The sequence below is a fragment of the Taudactylus pleione genome, unplaced genomic scaffold (assembly GCF_031769625.1).
Source record: "Taudactylus pleione unplaced genomic scaffold, aTauple2 ptg000202l, whole genome shotgun sequence".
NCBI lineage: Eukaryota > Metazoa > Chordata > Amphibia > Anura > Myobatrachidae > Taudactylus > Taudactylus pleione.
The window spans coordinates 13,108,949-13,132,821 of record NW_028284604.1 but is presented as its reverse complement, the minus strand read 5'-3'; the positions used below and the strand labels follow the sequence as shown (position 1 = coordinate 13,132,821).

The window sequence follows — 23,873 nt, the reverse complement described above, 5'->3', positions numbered from 1 at the left end:
ATATTGTGACCAGAATATTTTAATTTTTTTGTTGATTGTTAGGGTAAAATAAGAAAAAGTCAACATTCTGATGTCGGCATGTTAAATGTCGACAATCTGTGCATCAACATTTTAACTTTGTTGACCTAATTGTATGTTGACATTTTGATTATCGCTCATGTCGACATTCAGAACCTATTGACATTCTGGTGTCAATATACTGAATGTAGACCTTCTGAATGTAGACTTCTCATACCACACACAGTAGGATAATTAAGAAGCATTTTTATGCTACCTAAGCACATATGGACTGATTCTGAGTTGCTCGCAAGACAGAATGCGGGCGCAACTTGTGATTTTTTTTGCGCACACTGCATGCAACGCAGCTGACATATACAACTTAAAGCAGCCACAAAAGATTTGGCGCTACTAGGTGACAACGGGGCATTCGCACATAAGAGAAGTGTGCCGTGAGTACCATTTGTGGGCTTCTAGTCATTTGTGACCAATTCTGAGCTGTGTATGCAGAGTGCACACAATTTTTCAGTCACAACTTCTGCACTCTGCTGTGGATAGGTGTAAGTGCTGTTACTAGTGCGCTTGCCGTTGGAGAGCTAGCGGCTGTACTGTTGCATTGATGCGCACAATTCAGAGAACTTCCAGTCGCCGGAGGCATCTTGAAATCCATACTTTCAACCTTATTACGTGTGACTCAGATCATGCTCACTGTTTATACAGTCAGAACTTAAGCTGCCTATCAGTTTTAGACGCCTTAGTAGTTCTCGTTGATGTCCCGCCAGACATCACTGTCTATTACAGTAGTACCCTTTTGCTGATTTTCCTGCATACCTCTGTAGGGTGGCAAGGCAAATCAGCAGAGATCGATGATTGCAGATTGCACGCCGTAACCATTTTAGAGGCACCATACGCACAACTCCCAGTTTTCAATCGGCCCCTATCAATACATTAGAAGAGAGATGTACTATCTGTATGTCAGTCAAATAATTAATTTTTTGGGGGGTAACCTGATTGTCAGGTATATTGTATATTCTTTTGGGGTCCTATAAAATCAGCAGCCTGACACTTGGAGTCTTAGAACACAAGCAGTCAGAAGCTGAGGTTCCAAAACAATCTCACACTGACCCCTGGGGTGCCAGCTAAATTAAATGGTTGCGTACCACTGCATTAGAATACAGGTGATCAGTCCTCTAGGGACCAATGACATAGCTGAGAAACTCAGTGGGTGACATTATTTGGCTGTGGCTGCTAGTTAGCCGGTAAGTTGCGTTCTCAATAGGGGTGTGCACCGGCCACTTTTCGTGTTTTGTGTTTTGGTTTTGGATCTGGATCTTTCTTCGTGTTTTGGATCTGGATTGGTTTTGCCAAAACCACCCTTGCGTGTTTTGGGTTCTGGGTTTTGTGTTTTGGATCTGTATTTTTTTGAAAAAAAGCATAAAAACAGCTAAAATCACAGAATTTGTAGGTTTTTCTGCTCCTATGCTATTATTAACCTCAATAACCTTAATTTCCACTCATTTCCAGTCTATTCTGAATACCTCACACCTCACAATAGTGTTTTTATGTCCAAAAGGTTGCACCGAGGTAGCTGGATGACTATGCTAAGCGACACAAGTGGGCGGCACAAACACGTGACCCATCTAGGCGTGAAACTGCAGTGGCAGACAGGATGGCATTGAAAAACTAGGCCCCAAACTGTACATAATGCAAAGAAAAAAAAGAGGTGCAAGATGGAATTGTCCTTGGGCCCTCCCACCCACCCTTATGTTGTATAAACAGGACATGCACACTTTAACAAACCAATCATTTCAGCGCCAGGGTCTGCCACACAACTGTGGCTGAAATGATTGGTTCGTTTGGGCCCCCACAAAACAAGCTGGCAATTTATCTGTCCCTGCACAAACTGGCTCTACGGAGGCAAGATGTCATCCTCATCCTCCTCATCCACCGATTCCTCACCCTCTTCAGTGTGTACATCCTCATCCTCACAGAGTATTAATTCGTCCCTGCTGGAACCACAGGTCCCTCTGTACGTTCTGGAGGCTGGTCTCCCTGGAAGAGTTGATAATTCATTTTATGAACATCATCTTCTCCACATTTTGTAGAAGCAACCTCCTACGCCTTTCGCTGACAAGGTTCCCGGCTGCACTAAACACTCTTTCGGAGTACACACTGGAGGGGGGGCAACTCAGGTAAAATAGAGCCAGTTTGTACAGGGACCTCCAAATTGCTTCTTTTTCCTGCCAGTACAGGTACGGACTGTCTGACATGCCTACTTGGATGCTGTCACCGATGTAATCCTTTAACAGACAGACGCACGCTTGTCGCTGCTGCTTTGAGGATTCAAGTGCGGCTACAGCCCACACAATTCACAAAGACAGAAAAAAAAAAGAATATTTTTATTGTTTGTGGAGCACACTTTGAGGGTTACACCACCCTTTAACAGACAGACGCACGCTTGTCGCTGCTGCTTTGAGGATGCAAGTGCGGCTACAGCCCACACAATTCACAAAGACAGAAAAAAGAAGAAGAATATTTTAATTGTTTGTGTAGAACACTTTGAGAGTTACACCACCCTTTAACAGACAGACGCACGCTTGTCGCTGCTGCTTTAAGGATGCAGGTGCGGCTACAGCCCACACATTTCACAAAGACCGAAAAAAAAAGAACAATATTTTAATTGTTTGTGTAGAACACTTTGAGGGTGTCACCACCCTTTAACAGACAGACGCACGCTTGTCGCTGCTGCTTTAAGGATGCAGGTGCGGCTACAGCCCACACAATTCACATAGACAGAAAAAAGAAGAATATTTTTATTGTTTGTGTAGCACACTTTGAGGGTGTCACCACCCTTTAACAGACAGACGCACGCTTGTCGCTGCTGCTTTAAGGATGCAGGTGCGGCTACATCGCACACAAGTCACAAACACATTAAAAAAATAGTTTTTTATTTTTTGGAGCACTTTGAGAGTTACACCACCCTTTAACAGAAAAGATGCACGCTTGTCGCTGCTGCTTTAAGGATGCAGGTGCGGCTACAGCCCACACATTTCACAAAGACCGAAAAAAAAAGAACAATATTTTAATTGTTTGTGTAGAACACTTTGAGGGTGTCACCACCCTTTAACAGACAGACGCACGCTTGTCGCTGCTGCTTTAAGGATGCAGGTGCGGCTACAGCCCACACATTTCACAAAGACCAAAAAAAAAGAACAATATTTTAATTGTTTGTGTAGCACACTTTGAGGGTGTCACCACCCTTTAACAGACAGACGCACGCTTGTCGCTGCTGCTTTGAGGATGCAGGTGGAATCTAGACGGGATTTGGAACCGAGGACACACTACCTCCATCAATTGTCTAAATCCCACTGCACTAATGTCGGATACCGGACGCACGTCTAACACCAACATAGCAGTCAAGGCCTCAGTTATACGTTTTGCTTCAGGATGACTGCTGTCGTACTTCATCCTCATCGCTAGGGACTGTTGGAGGGTCAATTGTTTAGTAAAAGTAGTGATGTTCCTACTTCCTCTCTGGGATGATGAACAACTCCCAGCAGCAGCAACAGCACTAGGAGGAAGTGGTTCTTGATCTTTCCCTATTTTATTTTTATCGGAGAAAGTTTGGTCCTCCATTTATGTTATATTGATATATATACGTGCGGCTAAAGCGCACACAAACACAGAAAATATTATTTTATTTTTGCTGGAGAGTAGTGCACTTTGTGGGTTACACCACCCTTTAAGAAATGAGCCAGCCGGCTCTTTACTTATGGGACACAGGCGCACGCTTGGCGCTGCTCCTTTGTTGATGCACGTGCGGCTACTGCGCACACAATTCACAAACACAGAAAATAATTTTTTTTTTGGTTTGGACTGGAGTGTACTTTCGGGGGTTACAGCACCCTTAACGGTCAAGCCAGCCGGCCCTTTACTTATGACACAGGCGCACGCTTGGCACTACTTTGTTGATGCACGTGCGGCTACTGCGCACACAATTCACAAACACAGAAAATAATTTTTTTTTTGGTTTGGACTGGAGTGTACTTTCGGGGGTTACAGCACCCTTAACGGTCAAGCCAGCCGGCCCTTTACTTATGACACAGGCGCACGCTTGGCACTACTTTGTTGATGCACGTGCGGCTACTGCGCACACAATTGACAAACACAGAAAATAATTTTTTTTTTGGTTTGGACTGGAGTGTACTTTCGGGGGTTACAGCACCCTTAACGGTCAAGCCAGCCGGCCCTTTACTTATGACACAGGCGCACGCTTGGCACTACTTTGTTGATGCACGTGCGGCTACTGCGCACACAATTCACAAACACAGAAAATAATTTTTTTTTGGTTTGGACTGGAGTGTACTTTCGGGGGTTACAGCACCCTTAACGGTCAAGCCAGCCGGCCCTTTACTTATGACACAGGCGCACGCTTGGCACTACTTTGTTGATGCACGTGCGGCTACTGCGCACACAATTCACAAACACAGAAAATAATTTTTTTTTTGGTTTGGACTGGAGTGTACTTTCGGGGGTTACAGCACCCTTAACGGTCAAGCCAGCCGGCCCTTTACTTATGACACAGGCGCACGCTTGGCACTACTTTGTTGATGCACGTGCGGCTACTGCGCACACAATTCACAAACACAGAAAATTATTTTTTTTTTGGTTTGGACTGGAGTGTACTTTCGGGGGTTACAGCACCCTTAACGGTCAAGCCAGCCGGCCCTTTACTTATGACACAGGCGCACGCTTGGCACTACTTTGTTGATGCACGTGCGGCTACTGCGCACACAATTCACAAACACAGAAAATAATTTTTTTTTTGGTTTGGACTGGAGTGTACTTTCGGGGGTTACAGCACCCTTAACGGTCAAGCCAGCCGGCCCTTTACTTATGACACAGGCGCACGCTTGGCACTACTTTGTTGATGCACGTGCGGCTACTGCGCACACAATTCACAAACACAGAAAATATATTATTTTTTTAGCACTTGGGGGGAGCACCCCTGATGGACAGAGCACCCCCTGGACAACACTGCAGCACTCCTTTAGGACTGGGACACTGCACAGGACTTTGGAGTGGACACAGCCCCTATGGAGAACTGACTGCACAACACAGTCCAGCCAGCCCCTATGGACTTTGAAGTAGTGGACACAGCCCCTATTAACAACAGCAGCACAGCACAACACAGCCAGCCCCTATGGACTTTGAAGTAGTGGACAACAGCAGCACTACACTACACTACACTACACAGCCCTAACTCCCACCCTCCCTCTTCACTGTCCACAGCCGAGTGAGAAAATGGCGCCGACGTGGGTACCTTATATAGGATCCAAAACCCGCGAGACTCGGAAGGCGGGATGATGACGTTTTGCCTCGATTTCAGATCCGAGTCAGGCGGGAAAAGTCGAGCCTGATTCGGATCGGACTCGGATCGGGGGGGCTCGGGGGGGTTCGGATTTCAGAAATCCGAACCCGCTCACCCCTAGTTCTCAAGAATATTGTTCTCACAATAAGTAGCATCTTTCATGTGTAAGTTGAAGGTACACCTTAGATGGCCTACGTCCAAGTTTTTTTTTTTAGCAACATGAAATAAAATATATAACTTTTATAGGATTTCATTATTTCAGTGTTCTGTTGGATCAACTTTTACATTACTATGGTTCTCCTTTAGTTTTAGTACCAAATTAGCAATATATAGTGTTAGAAAGGCTTTGTGCAAGAGAACATTATGTTAGCGCCAAGCAGATGTCCCCTGTTGTTAATGATTAATGCTTCTAAGAGGGAGTTGACCTCTTTTCCACATTCTTCAGCTGAGCTGCAGGGTTTTTCAGTATTCTCATCAGGGAAATGATAAATTCCTGCGCAGAGTGCTAATATTACTGGGGCATTTTGCAGGCCACACCAGAAATCACAGTCACTGTACTGAGAGTGTTTGTGCACTCACAATGCTTAGAAGTTGAGCCGTCTTCTGCGAAACAGCTGGGAGGTGCACAGTGGTCATTGCTTTAGCCAGCTCAGCACATTTGTGACTGAATGCCTTGGCTTATAGCACATTAACCAAGGTATAAACTCAGCCAGTTTTTAATAAATGTCTGAATGTATCACTGTGTACAGGGGAATCTGAAAAACCCTCTAGTATATAGCTACTTAACCTCAGACCATTAACACACGACAGTGAAATTTTACAGTAAGGCGTTTTGGTTTAGCACTAAACCCTCTAAAGTAATAGCAGGGTTTCTCTCGTTTGCTATGTATGATTAATAGCCATCTGCTTCCATGTTCTTTCAACTTGAATATTTATACTGCCAGAGGAGGTGTAAGATTTACTGATGGTGCAAGAACAAGGTATTCATCAGTTAGCTATGGTCCATATGTGGTCTTCTAAGCTCCTTAGTGGCCTACTGAATATAATGAACTTCTATATCCTTATAAAATAATACATACTTTGTGTCGGAGGTCATACCGTAAGTAATGATTTATTATTGTTGTTGTCATGTGGGTGCAATGATCTCACACAATCTGCAAGGTCAGTTTGGTTCCTTTACTTGAAAATATGGAAAACTGTACCTTGTGAGATTATAGATTAGGCTACATTAAGGGAGATGTAACAACAATAATAAAAAAGGAGGAATGAGTGGCGCTAACCTATCAGCAGCTGTTAAGGTAGGAGCTGTGGAACGCCCAAGACAAGAAGTGAACAACCAAACAGAATAAAAACAGTGCTAGGTGGATAACCTAATCAAAATGTAATTATAATATTAATAGTAATAATAATCTTCTAAATGCGGCTTGATAGAATCAAATATTTAATAAACATAAGTGTTACATTCCAATTGAAAACTCAGTAAATACATATATATCGTAGTTGCCGACTTTCTGGCAGCCAGATCGGCAGGGAAGGGGTGGCGTGGCTGGGCGGATGACTGCTGTCAGTGGGCGTGATGGGGTCGGGGTCACGCGATCGCGTCATTTTAGCCCTGCTACACAATGCTGATAACACAAGCATTGTGAAGCAGGAGGTGGGGCCAAAATTACATGATTCAGCGTTAATCGCGTCACCACCCTCCCCCGCTGCGGGGGTTTAACAGTTAATCACGGGGGGGGGTTGGCTGCCTGGCCCGGGAGCTGCACCCGATTATCGGGAGGCTCCTGGCCGAATCGGGAGGGTAGGCAACCGTGATATATATGGCCATATAGTATAAGTGTGTGTTACCCTTTATAGTGGCTCTAAGTAGAACACTTGCGAGGACAACTTGCTAATAAAAGAAGATCCACTATAAAGGGTAACACGCACCATTAGTAACTGGATAATACGCCAGACTTTTTTCAGTCATAGCTTTATTCCTTGTACTTCCTTAAAAGGACTTTTACATGCACGCAGGATTTGGGATTCCCCAGCTACAGTGTGCACACTATAAGATTTTCTGGACAGGTCTTTTATGATACATGTTTTATTCACCTACTACTATATGGCCATATATAAGTATTTAATTGGAATGTAAGACATGTTTATTAAATATTTGATTCTATCAAGCCGCATTTAGAAGAATATTATTATTAATATTATAATTCAATTTTGAGTATGTGATCCACCTACTGTACCACTGTTTTTATTATCTTTGGTTGTAAATTAAGGGAGATATTTACTAAAGTGTGGGTTTTTAGAAGTGGAGATGTTGCCCATAGCAACCAGAGTCTAGCTATTATCTTTTAGTCTAATCTGATTGGTTGCTATGGGCAACATCTCCTCTTCTAAAAGACTAAAACCCCACACTTTAGTAAATATAACCCTAAGAGGTAAACCCTTACTCTGCTATAACATACTTTCATGGATAAGGAAGTGTTTCTCACTCAATAGGAACTGCTAAATGATGACATTTTTCATATGCTTACTCTCAACCAAATTCCCATTATTCAGAGTCTACTATGGTCAAATAGCTCCTGGGAGGGAAAGTCCCTGATTAGATTACTAATCACTGACCCACCCACCAGCCAAGTATTTCACAATATTTTTTACTACCTATTAAATTGATGGTTTCAGAATGTACTACTTACAGTATTTAAATTAACTCTCACAATCCCCCAACACCTATCTTCTCCTACACAATTCACCACCATGCAGAACAGTTGTGATATATTTTTTTGACATTCAGAATGTCAACAACATAATGTCAAATGACGAAATTCTGGATGCCCATGTGTACAGAATTGACATTTCAACATTGGGATTTTTCATTAAATCTCAGTCTAAGCCTAACCACTGCCGAACCTAACCCTGCTGTAACCTTAACCCTAACTCAAATTGCAACTTAACCCAAACCCTAACCGATTCTCAACCCTAGAACTAAAATGTTGTGTCAACATTCTGGCTGTTGACCCACTCAAATGTTGACATTCTAACATGGTCGACATTGTCAATACTGCGAATGTCGACACTCTGTACATGTCAACATCCTAAATGGCAACATTCAGACCATGTTGACATTATGTTGCCTGCATGCACGCAGATCTCACAATTTAATAGAGCATAGGTGCATATATGACTGCTGAGGAAATAATTGTGTCTCCTGTGAGGAAATTCACAAAAGCTGTTCTTGGTGAGATTTTAAAATTTTAAAATTAAGATATTTAGACAGTTCCATATTTGATGTCAGGCCTCATCTGCATGTTCTGTGATGCTCTCTTTCCAGGAACTACAGATGGAAGTTTCAGATTGGTTCTACCAATTGTTAATACACCTGTGCTCCAATGTCGACACACAGAAAACATGGATTGTTGGTATGCTTTTAGAACAGGAATGAGAGCCAATGGTATAAAGCAAATTTGACCTATGGGCCTGATTAAGAGATGTACGTAATTGAGCGATTATAGGTGATCTGCGCATGCATCAAGTTTAATTTTCGTTGTCACTCGCCTTTTCGGGTGGTCTCAGCCTGCGACTGTGATCCTGTACACAGTAAATATTGCTCCGGCGTCTCCGTTCCTGCGGCCATTCTGCGTGACCGTAGGGTTGCTCAGGAGGCCGACTATCAGCTGATCTGCGACCAATGCTGTGTCTTTGTGCGGAGTCACATGGATTTGCTAAGCCACTGGTGGGGTCCCCAATACAAATCCCTGCTGCTGCAATGATATTTGCAGATTTTCATGCTGCTGCATACAAATTTTGCAGCTGCGGAGGCATTCGCATACATCTCTGAGTAATGGCCCTATGTCATGAAACATTTTACAGAACTGGGAAGGCATGGCCAAGTATGTAGGAGCACGCCCATACATGTATATGTTGTTCCACCACACCACTGAAGGTGGCATTAAACACCATTTAAGGACTATTGCTGCGTGGCTGCCCCATGCTCTCGGCACCTTGTTCACACATGGAGGGATGTGAGAGTAGGATAAAATGTAAGGAAAAACAAGAGTACTGTTTGATTAGGGCATGAATGGTCCACTGAGAAAATGCAATGTTTGGGGCCCAAGAATCTGTGCCAAAGGGAAGGTGTCTGGACAGTCCACAAAGGACAATATGAGCGGGCAGAGCAGGTATGGGGAAGCTTTTCTTGACGAAAGCTGCCAACTTTAGATTCGCCAGCTCTATAGGGCAAATATTATTAAAATCAGATATCATACATGTCACTTCTGATCAGCACCCTGTGGGAAGCCGTTGACTTTAGCAGAACAGGAGGTGGAAGATGATGGGCCTAATTCTGTGTCGCAAGCAAAAGCGCACTGCCAGTGTTTGAAGTAGCCAGCCTCCCACGATAAGCGTTTGTGCTCCTCTAGTATGACAGGTTGTCATCTCTGACGTAATAAGGGCTCCATGCTGGCGCCCTTACCAGCTGACGGCACCTGGAGCACATGCTCCACTGGCTCTACCCACGCACACTGCAAATCCAATATTAGTTATCATTTTTTATGTATTGTACACATCATACTGGATATTGCATATGTTTGACTATTATTTATTGGTAAAAAGAATTAATAGTAGGCATACGGTATGGTAAAACTACCAATGTATTTTCTGCACAAAATCAACCCACTCCTATTTAGACAGGAAATAAACTGAATTTGCGGAAGATACAGATTGTTTAATGTGAATGCCGAGGTCGCTTCTCAGCTTCACAAACATCTGCTTATCGCATCTGTGCTGTGTAGTGAGTATCACATCAATAATGACTGACCGTCTCTAATCAATAGGATAGATTTCTGACAGTCTCTTACACGGAGAGCAGAATAAAGATTAGGGCAGTGCTGTACGTTTATAAGAGTGCTCAGGTTTTTGTTTTTTTTTCCAGAAAATGTGGTCACAATTTTTTTTCTTTTTGCAGCCTACATGATTGGTGTGAGCTATTGTTCGGAGCAACGCTTGATTTGTATGCCTTAGTTGTCATGTCCTGTTTATAAAGTGCTCACTGAGGTTAGCTGCGGCTGGTATGGCTGGAAACAGTGTGTCCATACAGTACATAATCAGGGTGAACAATCAACATCATACATGACTAATGAATCGCTAATTAAGGGCTGTACAAAGCCGTTTTCTGCTGCTGCTGCCTTTTAGAACAAGTTAAATGTTCTTGTGCTCTCTCTATTTATTGACATAGCATTTTACTTACCACTTATTTTACTTTAACTTTAGCTGAGCCTATTGCTCCTAATTGAATATACAGATCCAAAACAATGGCTCATGTAGAGCTGAATGACAATATAAATTCTCTTCTGTGCAGGACTAAAATGTAAATTAGATTCCCATTTTTCCCAAGGTCAGTCATGTTTTTTTGCAGATGGAAATCTTTTAAACTGTTTGTTTATTTAACTTTTTTTTACATGAGTGTTTTAGCTTTTTGTTGCCTTTATTGCCCACCAATTTTGTTAAATTGGTGGGCAATAAAGGCATCGGCATTTCCATGCCAAAGCCTCATTCACATCTACCCTCTTTCTGTGTGCTCTTCTCACATTAATAAAATCACATTGAAATGAGCCCAATAAGAATGGTGCTAAACACAACATTGCATTCTAAAACTGTAACGCCATATTTGAAATTTTAGAACATGTCACAACCTATTTCTCAGTGAAATTGATTGTATTAGTATTGGTAATACAATAAAACGGCATGTCTGAAACATTTCTAAAGCACAAATTAGTTCTCATGAATTTTTATCCATTTTTTTTCAGTGCATATATGTAAACTGGGTCCAAATGCTAATCCACCTTTAATTATGTCATACGCCACTGAAAACCTGTTCTATGTTACTGACACATCAATTCTCTGCAGTGTGAATTAAAACAATCCTTTTTTTGGTTTGACTGTTTTTATTTTTGTTCAGTCTATTTTTGTAGCTGTTCTCGTGAATGATCTTTTCAAAAGAAAATGCACCTTATTTGCATTTCTCTAAAGCAAATTGTGAAAGGTGTCTACGAGATAGGACTTGTAGGTTATGGTTCCATAGAGAAAAGGGGGACTGTTGACAGTAAACAGAAATAACCCTAACACAGAACCATTAGGTGGTTACTATAAATGTTTATTATTTTATTGTAAAAATTTAATTTATTTTGTTATTGTTTTTCCTTTTTATACTTGTAGAAAACTTAAATGACAGCTCCCATAAACCGAAAATGCAAGTTGCTTTATTTAAATGGTCTACTGATAGGTCTACATTTGTTTGTGAAGGCTATTTAAAAGCCCCATTATAAGACATTTAAAATATTCTAGCTGAGGCTTGTAGTGGTTTTTATGAAACTGGGACAGTGCCCTGCAGGAATCCTTTTAGAGCCTAAAATGGCTGATAATCATGCAATAGCTGGTTGTGTGGTAGGTAAGAAAACATTTTCACGTGTTTGAATACATCAGATAAATCTTCTTGTGTTTGTGAATTGTACAAGATGCTTTGTTATAGTGATTCAACTTGTAATTAAGGCCTGTTTACCATATTCAATTTTAATTATGTTACAAACCTCAGCTAAATTGCAGAACTTTTTTTTTTTATGTGCTTGTTTTCTGTCATTGTTAGAACTGCTTCAGAAGTTGTTGTTTTTACATATATATATATATATATATATATATATAATTTTTTTATTTAAAAAATACAAATGAGAAAAGAATAAAAAATAAATATATATATATATATATATATATATATATATATATTAAGCAAGTCACTTTAGCAAATAATGCTTCAAATTTGGCATTATAATATAATTTCCAAAACAAAAAAAAAAGTATTTTACACTTTGGCTCCCCCAGCCTTTATTTTACAATAACCTGATATAACTGACATGACATTTTTGTAATATCTTCTGCCAAGTTTCTACAGTAAAAACAAAAACCAGGCGCAACTAGAGGTCAATGCTTATAACCTCAATTAATTAAGTAGCTTGATATCAATATTACAGCCGCCACCAAAGGATAAATCTGAGTTTATCCTCAAGAGCTAAATAAAAATTTTTTTAGACTGATAAGTCTAAGGGGGTGCTTTAAATTAGGAACACATCACATGTATATGTAAAAGCAGGTAAACAATTTATTACATAAAAATCATTTACCATAACAATAATAAAGCATCATAATCTACTAGAAAACTAACTCCTGACCAACTTTAGAACACATAAACAGCCATAGTCCCCTCCAAAGATGTAAAGGGCAAAATTTCTGGACATAGTCTGCAAGTGTGGCACTATGTAGCAGTTCAATAGCTAATTAGCATGCGCCCATATAGGGCTAATGGACAGTCCCGATATATTTACCAGCTTGGTTGCTCTCCTCCGCAACTCCTAGCCGGCAGCTGATCCTGGTGCAGAGTATCTCCGCTTGACTGTTAGCTTTAGTTGTTTGTTCAAATTAACTGTGCTGTATAGCTGAAATCACACTTGCCTCATCACTTTGAAGTTAGCATAGGGGAATCCAGTTTAAAAAACACTTGTGCGGTACAGAGCAGGGAAAGTATGTAATCACTTAATGCATTTCTCCATCCAAATTGGTAAGACAGTTTCCTCAGAAGGTAGATGGATATGTCAGGCATTCAGGTTACCCTTAAATACCTCCACTATCCAATCAACAATGTAGATTTTGATGCCAGAGTTAAAAACACCTGTGCATTAATCATTAAAAGCATGTGTTCCAATTCCCTGGCTCAATAAAAAAGAAAAAAACAAAGCAGGTACTTTGAAACCTTATTTCACAATAACAATATCATTATTGTTATGATAAATGATTTATATGTAATAAATTGTTCACCTGCTTTTACATATACATGTGATGTGTTCCTAATTTAAAGCGCCCCCTTAGACTTATGAGTCTAAAAAACTTTTTAAGGTTCTACAGTATCTTACAATCTATTGCCATGGGGCCAATGTCTGTTTTTGACACAAGAGACAGATGAGCGAAATTGTCGTGAAAAGTCACACAAATTAGTTTTGGAACAACAGGTTGATTTGCAGAGGCACCAGGTACCGGCAATCCAAATGTTTTTGCTATGCAGTCCTGCACCTTATTTGTAATTTCACATTTCTTGAAATGAATAGAGCTAGAACGGCAACGTCAGTTGTGTTATGCGGGTGATGAGGGACTGGTAACACTACCAAGGAGATTTATCAAACCTTCCAAATATGAGAAGATGACTATAGAAACCAATCAGAATTGAATTATTATTTATCTAGTACATTCTATAAAATGATTACTGGAATCTTGTTGCTATGGGCAATACTTCCACTTGTCCTCTGTAAAAAGTTTGATAAATTTCTCACTTCATGGCAAATTCCGACAGCGACCTTTTTTGGCCAAATACAGAACAAGGTAAATATTTCACAAAACTGTGGTGACAATTTTGTTCATTTCTACTTACTATGATGCAAAGAGGAGCAAGTTCAAGTGTTTGTGCAGCACCATACTAGGAATGGCTTTTCTTACATAGTATTTCTTACTTAGCAGTCTCAATCACACTTATGGGTTTAATTATCAATCTGCGGTTTTGATTCAGAATTTAATGCATTCATTTTTTTTAAGGCAATATGCGTCGTGTATTGCCCTTGACAAAATTGATGCTTTAAATTTGGTCACAAAACTGCTGAAAAAAACCATAAAGCTTCAGGTGTGTGTTTTTTTTTTTGTCTTTCTTTTTAAAAAACTGATGAATGATAGATAAACCACATAGGGGGATATGTATCAAACCTTGTAAAGTGAAAAGGCTACAACTAATCAGCTTGTAGATTTCATTTGTGTAGCAACTTCTATAAAATGACAAAAACTGGTTTGTTATGGGCAACTTCTCCACTTTTGCTTTTTTAGAAAGTTTGATACATCTCCCCCTAAATCTCTAATGTGCTTGTCTATATTACTGTATGTGTGTATATATATAAATATTTTTTTTCATATGAGAAGCTCATATTTTAGTAAAATATGTCTGATGGTAATGCGGAAAACCAAAGTCACATCATTTTAATGATATAGTCAATTATGTCCAGTTAGTACTCATTTTGAGTATTTTCATTTTTTTGTCATTGGATTTAACTGTGTTATTTGTTTTTTTGTCATTCATATATATATATATATATATATATATATATATATATGTATATATACACTGAACTAACTTACACCACTATGCTCACAACATAAATGGTAAACATTAATATTGAAGTGCAAATCTAATTGTAGCATCAAAACTACTGAAAATAATCTAGTTTCAGTACAGTAATACGATTAAATATCACTTATAGTCATGGCCTGAAAAACTCAGTAAAAACAATTAAACATAATGTTTTTATTTGGCATAGTTTTCTTTTTGATCTTATTATTATGTTGCCTATTACCGTCTTAGAAATTATATTGTAGTTCATACTGTACATTATGTGTAAATAATGTTATCCACTGTGAAGTCCCATGGTTTATTCACAAAATACCATTTTATTAACACCAGTAATGAATTTGTTCTGAAGTCATGTCACTGGTCACACTTGAAAAGTTAGAATAAGTGAGTTGCAACATTAATTTTTAATGACTTATCACTAGATATGTTCCTTAAAATAGTTATATTGGATATTAACATGGAGTCTCTGACCATTTTATAATGGAAATCTTGAGACCTCAAGCAGAAATTGCTTCAAAATTCCTTATCTTCCTTCTAATAAATAAATGTCCCTAATGGATAATAAACGAGAACATCCCTATCTGCAATTTATAATAGATAATATCTCTTAACACTGTTTAAACATATATTTTTTTATTAGTTTATATATACACATTAACATCACTTATGTATTATATTATACCGTAGATTAACACAGAATTAAGATTATTCATATAGAAAAGATCAATGTTAAATGGAACATAGTATAAAATTTGTTCCGACATAAACCAGTAACTTCTATATATTACTTTGTGTTCCACACAGAATTAATTACATCAATTTTAATGCTGTCAATATTAAACTTTGTACATGAAATTCTCCCCAGGCCACTGTTATGTGCCTTAGAATTATATGTTATTTTTATTTAGTTAATCAAATATGACAAGTTGACACATTTGTTTTTCTGCTGTCTAGATGATAGGGGAACATATGTGTAACTGCACTAGATTTTCTTGATTTAGAAGCAGGAACTAAACAGTCTTTCATATATATTGGTCTTTTTCCCATTTTTCACTACTGATTCTTATCAATCCCACATCAAAATAAGCTGTAAAGGACAGGGAAATGAGGCACATACTGACATTTTTATATCTGATCTAACTGTGTAGATATTAGAAATGTATCCGTTATCATGAAGCACTTTGCAGAACAAAATGAAAATGGACAATGTCATGCATACATTTTAACCTAGACTGTTTGTCATATTTGTTGCAGGAGTGATTCGTGAAAGTTATCTCAAAGGTCACGACCAACTTGTTCCTGTCACGCTATTGGCCATTGCTGTAATTCTTGCTTTTGTCATGGGTGCAGTCTTTTCTGGAATTATTGTGTACTGTATCTGTGACCATCGCAGGAGAGATGTGGATGTGGTCCAGAGGAAAGACAAAGACCTCAGTCACTCACGCAGAAGTTCAATGGCAAGTGTGACCAAGTTAAGTGGGCTCTTTAGTGATGGTCAGGGCAAGGAGCCTAAGCCAGAGGCCATCCTTACACCTTTAATGCATAATGGAAAACTCACCACACCAGGCACAACCGCTAAAATGTTAATCAAAGCTGAGCAGCACCACCTAGATTTGGCAGCTTTACCAACTCCTGAGTCCACTCCAACTTTGCAGCAGAAGAGAAAGCCTAGCAGGGGTAGTAGGGATTGGGAAAGAAACCAAAATATAATCAATGCCTGTACAAAAGATATCCCACCTATGCCATCACCTGTCATACCAACTGATTTGCCTCTTCGTGCATCACCCAGCCACATTCCAAGTGTGGTGGTACTTCCAATCACACAGCAAGGGTATCAACATGACTATGTTGACCAGCCAAAACTTACAGAGGTGGCACAGATATCTATTGAAAACCAGAGTTCAACTCTAGAGTATAAAACAATAAAAGAACATCTTGCCAGTAAAAGTCCAAATCATGGTGTGAATTTGGTGGAAAATCTAGATAGCATACCACCAAAAGTACCGCAAAGAGAAGCTTCATTAGGTCCTCCGAGTTCCTCCGTGTCACAAAATGGAATGGGAAAACGCATAGATATGCACTCATCAGCTTACAGTGTGGAATACAAGAGGAACTATCCTACAAACTCGCTCACAAGAACTCACCAGTCGTCAACCCTCAAAAGAAACAATACTAATTCATCAAATTCTTCTCATCTCTCCAGACATCAGAGTTTTGGTAGAGGGGACAACCCTCCCCCTGCTCCACAAAGAGTAGACTCTATACATTTCAATGCTGCTCAAGGGCAGACAGTGACTCTAACTAGGCAGCCTAGTATCAATGCCTATAACTCACTGCCCAGATCAGGCGTGAAACGTACTCCTTCCCTAAAGCCAGACGTACCACCTAAACCTTCATTTTCTTCATCTATTATGTCCAATGATGCATGTACATAATCAGAGCAGAAAGGTGGAATACCAGCTGAACAGAATTTGCCATTTTGAGCCAGTGTACTGCAACTTCATCAATAAACTTCAATTTCCAAGAAGGCTATTGTTAAGCTAAGGACTCTTTGGAAAGAAAAGTGAAATATTTTCTTATGAAATTATGTGATGTACGGTTTATGTTTGCAACTGCAGGACTTGCACACAATCGAAACAGTTGTCGCTGATAATGACTTAACCCCAGAACATCACATCTCATGAGCCAAAAGCACAAAGTTGAATGTTGAAAGTTACCTCCTGAAATTCCTCCTGGACTGGTAAGGGGAGGGTAGAAGAGTAACAGACAATGAAGAAGGAATTGACGCATGACTACAGAGACGATGCTAACTCAACATTAATAATGGCAGATGTTTACTACGTGCAGATACTGTGAAATGCCCATCAGTGTTACCCGTCAGAGTTGCTTGATTAGCAGATGGATGCCGAACTGGGTACAGCTACTCCTTATCTCTGCTACTCTTCTCTTTTTAATGAATAACATGTGACCAGTTAACAATAGTAACTTCAATTATTTATTGTTCATTTTGTCTTTCCTAAGGAAATGACTGTCCTGCAAATCACCTTCTGAGCAGCTTTGTGGACAAAAACAAATAAATGACAGTGAACTTATGATTCTTAATTTAACATTATACTGCTAACTGGAGTAGTTGAGTTATTTTATTATTATTATTTTTTCCAATAAATTGGCAGAGGAAATGATTTTGAGCTGGCAGTCTAAAATTTGTGTTTGGATTATGTTCAATTCTCCTTCATTTCCAATTCTTACAGTCATCACTGTTTTTTAAACATTTTCATTCAGCTCCAGGAACGGGTTTGTAACTTACTGAGTGTGAGTACTGTATGTTACTAAACCATGCAGCCTGGGCAGGATTAAAAAGGGGAATATTTATTTTCCATTCATTGCAAGAAATCACTGGCTGGGCCTTTGACTTTTTTTCTAATTCAAGCAAAGATCTCATTTCAATTTTACTTCAAGCAGGACTTCTCTTGCATTTCTCTGTTTACCATAGCTGTCAACATTGCCTTGTCAGTAGTGACTATTTTCTGTGAAGGCACCATGTTGTGTTGTGCCATTTTACTACATGTTGCATGTAGGTCAGCAAATGAAATCCACCGATGGGTAAACTTGAGAAATCTGCCAGCTTTGAAACCATACATAGACTGATCTCACAGGTTGTTTATGGGAGGATTCTATCTGTGAATAACCTTTTCTTCCACATGTAAATTTGTGCCTTACACCCTCAGTTTTGTGTACTTGTGAGCTGTAGTACCTAAACCTTCCCCTGACAGATAGTTACAAATATTTATTTACCCTTCTCCCAACCAGTGCTTGCAGTGCCAGCGGGGTATGTTGGAGGTTTAAACACAGTAGTTTGGAGAAGAATGTAACAGTAATACACAAAATCCATGATCCCACGGAAAGTACTGCACCCTGTTACTCGTGATCATTCTGGATGTGCCAATTTTGTCCTCAGACTACCCTTGTATCATGCTAACAGTATGTCCACTGTTGTGGGTGGCATTTTTCTTTCCTGTCTTCTCCCCTTTGACACTATCATATCATTTCAGTATGGTGATATTATGCATCAGCTAATGTGTACTGTCTCCATGTATGGTGTGCATACTGGATGTAAAACGGAAATGTGATTGGCTGACTTCCGTAAGAACTGTCCTGACCACTCTCACAGTATGTATGTACAGTCTGAAATGAAGTTAGATAGTTGAAAGCGGGCTGGTTCCTGCTGTAATTCAGTACTGATAGAATAGGGAAAACCAGAAGGACATTACAAAGATAAAGATCCCTTTTGGTTGTTCCAGTTTCTAATACCTTTTTTTTTTTCTTTAACTTTGGTTAGTTTCTGTACACAGGATATATTTAAAAAAGAAAACTACTATAACATCTGTATCAACATACTTTAGAGACCTTGATTTTTTTTTCTACCTAAAAGAGATTTTCGTTTTGGGTTTTATACCTCGTTTGTCTGATTTTAGTTTTTAATTGTTTGAAATGAGCAATTTGAAGACTAATCACATAATAGTGATTTTTTTTTTTTTTTTTTTTAGAAAATCAAGATGGTTTTAAACAAAGTGTATAACAAGGGTGGTTGCATATCATTCCATTTATTCTCTGAATAGACATTAATCATATTTTGTGTTCTCTGGAGTTCACACATACTGTTTGTTAATCAATTTCTTAAGACAATATTTGTTTGCATATCTTTCACTGCATTGCAGAATGTTATATTAATTTTAGTAGACAGATGATACAGGGTTATATATGATATTAAGGTATAACTACTGGAATTTTTTGATGGTATAATTTAAAGTACAGTTGTAACCTAAGCTAAAACCACACATTTATGTGTATGTTTGAAAATGTCATTGTTTTGTTTTACTTCGTGTCATAAACAGATAGAATTGGTTCATTCCTTTTCCCTCTATACTTGCATATACCATAAACCATCTTTGTAAATGGCATTGGCTTTAGGAAGAAAGATTTACAGCAGTGGAGTAGGAGTCGTCAAATTAAAGCAATAACCACTAAAAAGGACACATTTATATAATGAGTGGCTAACTTTATAGTCTTAGACAAACTTTTGAATCAGAAGGTGATAATATATTGCTATAGGTCCCATTTAAACATGTTAGGCCTTTTAAAGTAACCATATATGTCTTGTTTGTGTAAGGCTTTTACTTTGACTAATGTATGTGCTGTTTAGAATTAGAAGACTTCAAGACTGGATTAAGAATGAACAATTTTGCTGTTAGAAATTCCATTTATACCAACCTTTTTAAAAAAATAACGAAAATCAAATAACAAAAGTGAATAGAATGGGGGGACTAATACCGGAAGTTAAATCACCCGGTGGAGTTGTATAATTTTAAGTATCCCATAATAATAAAGATCAAAACTTTAGGGCATTTATTTTATTTCATGTTTACAATAACATAATTGGATTTACAAAAATTCATTTCTGCAGTGTTCTCATGTAATGTTCATTTAAGGAGCCTGCAGTGATATAAACATTATTAGTACATATTGTTTTTATACATCTGGCCATTTGTTCTTGGCTATTCATTTTTATAATATTTATTTTGAATCAGGTTTTATTCTGTTTTTCAAAACCTATGTGTGCCTTTGCTTTCCACCCTTGCTATACACTTAGAGATTGAACAAATTCAGACTCCTAATTATGTATTGTTGTAATATATTGTGATGTCACCAAATTTTTCTTCATCTCCACATCCCTTAACATCTGATACACAAATTAATGTATGTTGTACAAAAAATGGAAAAAAAATAAAAATAAAAAAAAATCTTTATTACATAAGGTAATAAAACAGACTGTTCTACATTTGGTTCTGGCTGTTGTATTTTCTTTTAAATTGTTAGCAACAGAGAGGATTTATACTATGATTTCTGGACAGAAATGTTGTAGATAGGTTAGCAAAACATTTTGCAATTAAAATGAAATCGCATAACTGCAACACTACCTTCTTGTCTTTTGTGGTCGTGCTAATCACTAAACATTGTATTATGGACCGGTTTCCACTTCATAAAATTTTGATAATTTATTTTTATTTTTTTCTAATATGATCAATTGCAGCACACTTAGTTTATTGTACCGGTATATTAAATATATTTAACTAAAAAAATATATACCTGCGAGTTACAGGCTGCCTTGAGATGACTGAAATGTAGCTTGTAGATTTTTAAACCGGCAATAATTTAAATCTACAGGCTAAACTGCCGACATCTCATGGCTACCTGTACCTTACAAGCAGTGGCGTTCCTACCTGTTAATGCACACAGTGCAGTGGTAACTTAGCAGTGTGCATGGCATCACGGATGGGGGTGGGGCTACGCACCCGAACCCTGGTTTTAGTCTCTCCAGAGGGTCCAGGAGGTGCGGGCTTCCCCCGGGGACCAGAGTACTTGTAGTGTCGACTCCCTCACTCTGACAGGAGCCGAGTACTGCACGTCATTCTATAGTGCAGCACCCGGCTCCTGTCACTGAGGGGGAGTCTGCACTTTGGTGTCACCCCTCGGCGGGTGACACCCGGCTGCGGCCCGCACCCTCCTTGTGACACCACTGCTTACAAGTTATTACATATACCCTATAGTGGCAACTTTACTTTAAAGGCTATCTTCATTATTTACTTCATTAACTTTTACTCTAGTAGTTGTTACCTAAATGAACCAACAATTCATCCAATAAATTCTGTCTTACCGTAAGGGGCCCATATGTCAGCACAGCAAATCACCGATCCCCGAACAGTGTTTCGAGACGTTGTTCGGTGACCAACCGCCAATCTGCGGACATAGAAGATCGGCAATCTGTTGGTGGATCGAGTAAATTTTACATCTTAAAAAATTCCTGATCATTTTTAGGTAAGCATCGGCAAATCAAGGAAATCCCACATGTTTGTTTTCCCCAATCCCCTAACCCAGACATCAGGGGATTCGGGAAATTGAGGTAATTTGTCGCTGATGTATGGGCCTCATACCGCCTTTATTTCACAGGGTACCGATAAGTATCTCTTCCAGTCTAAGCTATTTTCAGTGTACTGCAGAGTTGCTACACACATTGCTCATGTCAGATGAACAACATGGCGGGAGAGTAGGTACAAATGCTAATGTAAATAGGATATAAGGGATGGTGCAGAGGGAGGATGATAGCAAAGCTGGAAACCAGGAAAAGGCCTAAAGATTCCTTTATTCTGCTACTTATTCCTATCAGTTTCTGTAAATTCCTTCCTTCCTTAAGATGGCTGCACTGGTTCTATAACTATACGTTTTAATAGATATGGGAGTTACACTGTTGAATGTGTATTCTCTCTTTTTAGCCCACTGATGAATAGCGTCCTTAAATTAATTGTCACTTATATCAGCCAATCAGGCCCTACGAAAATATAAAGTAATTGTAAGAAGTCCACTTTACAAATACCAACTCTGTTATCAAGTGCATAGAATGTGAGGTTCACTTAACATAGATTAAATTGTTTGTTTAAGAATTAATGTATTGTTTATTGTAGCTTCATCTGACTGAGGCAAATAGTGTAACTGAAATAGATATTATGACAATGAGAAATACATTAATAAGAGAATTTAACTCTGATACAATAATTCTTAGCAGCCAATCATATGCTCTTTTGTCAACAAACTTACATTCGGGTCCTCGACACTTCTTATTGGTTGCAGACTAGTGTTATTGAACTATTTAAGTTGGCACCAATGTTGGTAAATAAATGTCATAATATATTAGGTTAATTAAACTGTAGTAGTTACATTATATGACAATTAGACATAAAAAGACACCCCATGGTAAATGGAAGTGTGCTAATCAATCTAATAATCGGTGATTGCATGTCATGTGTAGGACATGCGCAGCAGGATCGCAGGTGTGTGTCCCCCCTCTGCGCCAATGGTTCTCATGGAGGCAACTGAGAGGAGAACAGTGCAGCGCCAGCCCAGGTAAGTATTACAACTGGGCGGGGCTGTGAAAACCCGACTTGTGGGGTCCATGTTACTAGTAGGTATAAAGGAAAATTGTGTGCACCTCCAGCACCATACTTTACTTTATCATTTTTATAGGAAATAGGACCCTCCATTATAAAAAAATAAATAGGGATAATTGTGACAGTTTGATTAGTCTATAGTTTTAACCATTTTGTTTGGGTTTCAAGAGCACAAATGTAGTTACCAGATTTTGTTTTCACTAATCCTGTTCATCTTATGAAGGTCTGAATTGTAGAAAAACAGTACAGTATGTAGAAGATTGACAATAGTGCTTTTCATGTAAGATGTAATACTACCGACAGCGCCACCCACTGGTAACATGGGGGAGATGCATCAAATCTTCTAAGGTGTACAAGTGGAGAAATTGCACTAGCAACCAGTCTTACTATCATGTATCTAGTACATTCTACAAAATAATAGTAATGGGGAGATTTACTAAATCTTTTAAAACAAACAAGTAGAGTCGTTCCCCATAGCAACCAATCATATTCTGTCTGTCAATTCTCTATTGCATTGTAGAAAATAATAGACAGAATCTGATTGGTTGCTCTGGGCAGCACCTCTACTAGTCTGTTTTAGAAGCTTTAGTAAATCTACCCCCGAAGAATCTGAACGTTTGCTATTGGCAACACCTCCACTTGTCCTCTTTAGACTACCCAATATATTTCCACAATAGTTAGGTGTATCATTATACTTATGGGAACCCAAAATTTAAATCCAGCAGATGAGGTATCAATATTTTCACCAAAACTGTATTTAAAAATCTTATTAAACTAGTTCAGAATGGGTAAATATAACTGGTTTACATTGTGCACTATTGGTAGCCATCACAAATAAAATGTTTTAATAACAACTAAACCCAAATATTTTTCTTTATAGCAAGCATGTGTGACTTTCTTCTGAACCTTATGGCCCCCATACATCAGGCGTTCAATCGTGATCATGCGATCGAATCGGAAATGCGACCGGCGGCCAACGATGTTCTGCGATCCGTCGCAGGATCTGTGAAATTCTACATGTTAAATTTCACCGATGTGCCAATCACGATCATGGTTTCATCGTGATCGGCATATCTGTGAAATCCAACATGTTGGATTTCACCAATCCTGTGATGCCGGGTTACAGGATCGCAGTGATCTGTCCCTGATGTATGGGGACCTTTAGTTGAAACCTCAGGTTTTCCATTACTTTTAATTTGTGTCCCTCAACTTGATTTTAAAATAATTGCCACCCACTCTCCAAGCTGATATGTCACTTAAATTGGGAGTGGGATCTTAGCTTATTTAGGATTCA

At 38.9% G+C, this 23,873-nt stretch overlaps 1 protein-coding gene across 6 annotated transcripts in view; it reads left to right on the top strand.

The window, feature by feature from the left end:
* The window catches only part of SEMA6A (semaphorin 6A), a 206,460-nt gene that overhangs the window by 160,040 nt on the left and 22,547 nt on the right, over window positions 1–23,873 (top strand). For 4 of the 6 annotated variants that reach the window (XM_088477709.1, XM_088477710.1, XM_088477708.1 and 1 more), the window contains one exon: window positions 15,831–20,484. The exons of the other annotated variants lie outside the window; for them this stretch is intronic. In XM_088477709.1, the coding sequence (XP_088333835.1) occupies window positions 15,831–17,011 (1,181 nt within the window). In that variant the 3' untranslated portion in view covers window positions 17,012–20,484. Of the gene's footprint in view, window positions 1–15,830; window positions 20,485–23,873 lie in introns of those variants that run through there. 6 annotated transcript variants of the gene reach the window in all.